Source organism: Henckelia pumila, chromosome 3 (assembly GCF_033568475.1).
Source record: "Henckelia pumila isolate YLH828 chromosome 3, ASM3356847v2, whole genome shotgun sequence".
NCBI classification, from domain to species: Eukaryota; Viridiplantae; Streptophyta; class Magnoliopsida; order Lamiales; family Gesneriaceae; genus Henckelia; species Henckelia pumila.
In genome coordinates this window covers 171,199,493-171,203,437 of record NC_133122.1, presented here as the reverse complement: position 1 = coordinate 171,203,437, position 3,945 = coordinate 171,199,493, and the positions used below count along the sequence as shown (strand labels likewise).

General features: G+C 34.3%; 1 protein-coding gene across 1 annotated transcript; it reads left to right on the top strand.

Annotated features, from left to right (window-relative positions):
• Positions 1-489: 489 nt before the first annotated feature.
• On the top strand, positions 490-1,996 carry LOC140893381 (transcription factor MYB117-like). Its single transcript, XM_073302444.1, has 3 exons — positions 490-730; positions 840-1,259; positions 1,649-1,996. Exons 1-3 carry the CDS (start codon positions 535-537, stop codon positions 1,828-1,830), a joined length of 798 nt encoding a protein of 265 aa, XP_073158545.1. The 5' UTR covers positions 490-534; the 3' UTR covers positions 1,831-1,996.
• The last annotated feature ends 1,949 nt before the right edge of the window (positions 1,997-3,945 follow it).

The following is a 3,945-nucleotide window of genomic DNA, read 5'->3' as shown; positions in this document are numbered from 1 at the left end:
ATTAGGAATGTGTTGTTTTGTGAGAATTAATCAAGAAAAAGAAAAAACTTTGTAAAACTCGGGTTATATTTTTATTTTTTGATGAAAAAAATTATAATATATTAGTGTATATATGTAGATCATTAATATTTAATTTATTAATATATATATTCGAGATATATCTCATTGAATCAAAATAAATAATCGATCGAATTTTCATCAGGATCGAGCTCATGTTAAGGGCAAAAATGAGTCAAAGGCTGCACCCATTTTTGGTGCATTATAATCCTACAATTGCATTTATGGAGGGTGAGAGAACAAGTCAAAGTAGGAGTCATCCCCACTGGCCAGTCGGTGAAACCCAGCAGGGCCTCCCTGAATCTCAATCTCTGTAATGCAAATTAATTAGACACCATGCATGATTTTATAATAATTTAATTTAAACTCCCATTTGCATGTGATCTATCTCTCAAATCATTACAACTTCAACGTCATTAATTTTTTCTTTTATGCACAGTTAAATCCTGCCGGAAGAATCTGCTAATTATATTTGTTATGAGGAGTGGATGCTTTCAACTCTCAGATGCGCTCAGAAGCACGAATTTCAGCAATAAACCTAAAAATGGGAAGCCAAAAGTATGTTGTAGAGGGCACTGGAAACCTTCGGAAGACGCCAAGCTGAGAGAACTTGTAGCCATGCATGGTCCTCAGAACTGGAACCTCATAGCCCAGAAACTACAAGGAAGATCAGGTACTGTACGTACGCTCACCTATATTAATATATATATATATTATTCTTTAGCTGGCCTGATATATATATATATATATATATATATGCATGCATGATGGTTGGTTTGTAGGTAAAAGTTGTAGATTAAGATGGTATAATCAACTTAACCCAAACATCAACAGAGGAGCTTTCAGTGAAGAAGAAGAGAAGACACTAATGGAAGCTCAAAGAGAATATGGCAACAAGTGGGCCCTGATTTCCAAGCTTTTTCCGGGCAGAACAGATAACGCGGTGAAGAATCACTGGCATGTTGTTACAGCTCGGAAATATAGAGAGTTTTCAAAATCTTGCATAAAAAGAAAATGGAGTACCCACTCTGCACTTTATAACCAACAACTAGTCACGTTGATGGATATTCATGAATACTCAAAATCTTCTACTGTTAATGCACCCACTCCTGGCAGCTTCGTTTCCACAAAGTATATCGATCCGGCCGGAGTACACATATTAGAATCAAATCATGCCATTCGTCCGCTTTCCAAGTTTCCTGGTAGGACTTTCACATATATATTAGCATCAAATAAAACCATATACACTATATATGCATATTGTTAAGAGAAAAAAATACAAGATATATAAATATAGACGTACATATATTGATCATTGGAGCTGGGAGCTAGGTGCCATTCTTCTTTCACGATATACGACTATTCCCACTAATTAGTAATTACCCCACAAGGCCATTTCATTTCATATGGATTTTGTATCAAGATATAGTTGATTTAAAGTACCTCCATCCCTACGCTGATCATATATACACTATACAGTATGCATATTATATTGACGATTTCAGGCAGTAGGGTAGATATATCTAGACAATCAGTGTATGGATTGAGACTTATACTGACAGAATGAATGTTTTTTTCTCTCAATTGGCAGGCTGGGTGGAAAGGCGATGGCCACAGCAAGGAGAAAAGATACAAAACCATATTTCTGTTTCATCCTTATCTGAAATCTCTTTTGCTCAGCCATTACTTCAGCTTTCAGATCAGTGCCGTTTACAGAACGGTATTACGGCGACACCTTTCTTTATAGATTTTCTTGGAGTTGGAACCTCATAATTACCCTATCAAACTTCATTCCAATTTTACCAAGGAAACATGCTTGCTAGCTAAATGAACATTATAAGTTTAATTACAATTAATCAATTGTATTGAAAAGAGAGTATGCACTAGCTTCATATATATATATGTTGTTATAGTAGATGTCCTGCAAGCCAACTGTTATTTAGACATTTTATTGACTCAAGTGTAATAAACAATCTTTATTTTAACATAATTAATCTTTTATTCAATTCTGTCATTTACTTTATCTGCTTACCAATTCAAGCTGCATAGATAAAGACCTTGAATATACTATAGTAAATAAATATGAGGTTGTATATGTGATGACAATCATGAAACACATATTTTAATTACTGTATATTCTAAATTAAGTTCCTAGTCGATTGAGCCGTCCAAAATAAGGATAAGGATCGCTCGAGCTCGAGACAAGAATCTGTGATGTTGTGTACCACGTTTCATTGGTATAGACATAAAGATGTTCAATCATACAGAATGGTGCTCATACGATGAGATCATTGAACTATCCTCTCTCGAACTTTCCAAGTGATTATCATTTATCGAGTGGATAATTCCGTGGTTATGGTTGAACATCATTAGTCCTTACGACCCGAGACAACGCTGAGGCTCTACATGCTAGGATTGTGCTTTGACTCATTTACAGACTCCGGGAGGGTCATCTGGTGGAGAGATTGGGTACAATTGCGACACATGTAAGAGCCAGTGCATTGTAGTTGGGAATTCACTGCTCACCTACAGGTGTGGATATCCTATGTGATCTTATGAGATAATAGTGCATGGAATCTCTGGCCAGAGTATGAAATGTGCATTAGGGTCAAGTGGCATGGTTCTTTAGTTGCACATGCATGCGATGCCAGTATGTATTCTAAAAGATGCATCACATCGTTATCGAACTTCACATGCAACCCTCGATGAACCAATGGTTGCAGATTCGATCGAGATATATGAGATGAAGGGACCGTACTGTACGATAACCATAATTGATTGGTTCTTGCAGGCACTATCAGTGATACCTAGGGAATCATGGGACGATGCTACTAGACGCTCTTACCATGATTCGATGGGTCTAATCAGAAATGAATTCTGGCATTCTTATGATCAAGGTGTTGATGCATAGAATGAGGCAAGTTAGGGTAAGCCCGTATAAAGGACAGTGTCCTAATTCATAAAGAGTTGTGAACTCACGGCTAGCTGTATCTCTGAACCATTGAGGGTCACACATGCACTGGTTTTTCCTGTTCTCGTTGAGATAATAAATTCAAGGAGTTGAATTTATAACAAATAATAAGTTTGATAGGATCAAACGATAAGCTTATAAATGAGTTTATAAGAGCTTATAGAAATTTTAGTACACTTGCTTTCAGTGAAAATGTTCCAAAATTAGCAGTTGTTCTTAAGTGATTTCGAAAATCAGAATGTGCATCATAATGACAAATAAGTTGAGATTGTCACATCGTTGATGTTGGATCATCGATCGAGATTATGATGAGAGCACTATAATGGGCGAATGGTTAATGGACTTATAAGAGTATAAGTCCATCATGCAACAATAATTAAAAGAGATTTATTTAATTTTTTCAAGTTGGACTTGGATTAGAAGGGCCCATGAAGCATACATATAAATACATATACATGTATATATAGATATATATTATATATATTTGGATATATATATGTATATATATTTAATTAAGCGTGTATATGTATGTATATTAATATGAATGCACGTAAATGTATATATATATATATATATATATATATATATATATATATATATATGTAACATGTTTATGTATAAAATATATATTAATATATATGTATGAAATTATGTTTGGAATAATATATATACATATATATGTGATATATGTATATATGGTAATAATATACAATGGTTGATATTACCTTAATATACAAACTTGCTTATTAAGAAAATACATAATTGTATATGCATGATTTTCAAAAAATCACTCTCAAGGGTGATGTGCAAGAATTCGGCCACTATCTCTAATTGATAGAGAAATTTTGTGTGGCGTTTCATGTGATTTTACAATCTCAACGAAAAACTTCTTCCTATCTCTGTAGTGCGAGTTCGAA

Bases quoted from the DNA above. Each gene is read 5' to 3' on its own strand.
- LOC140893381 (XM_073302444.1), top strand. From the start codon at position 535: ATGAGGAGTGGATGCTTTCAACTCTCAGATGCGCTCAGAAGCACGAAT. The intron at 731-839 runs GTACTGTACGTA...GTTGGTTTGTAG, and splicing joins GAAACTACAAGGAAGATCAG to GTAAAAGTTGTAGATTAAGA. The intron at 1,260-1,648 runs GTAGGACTTTCA...CTCAATTGGCAG, and splicing joins TCCGCTTTCCAAGTTTCCTG to GCTGGGTGGAAAGGCGATGG.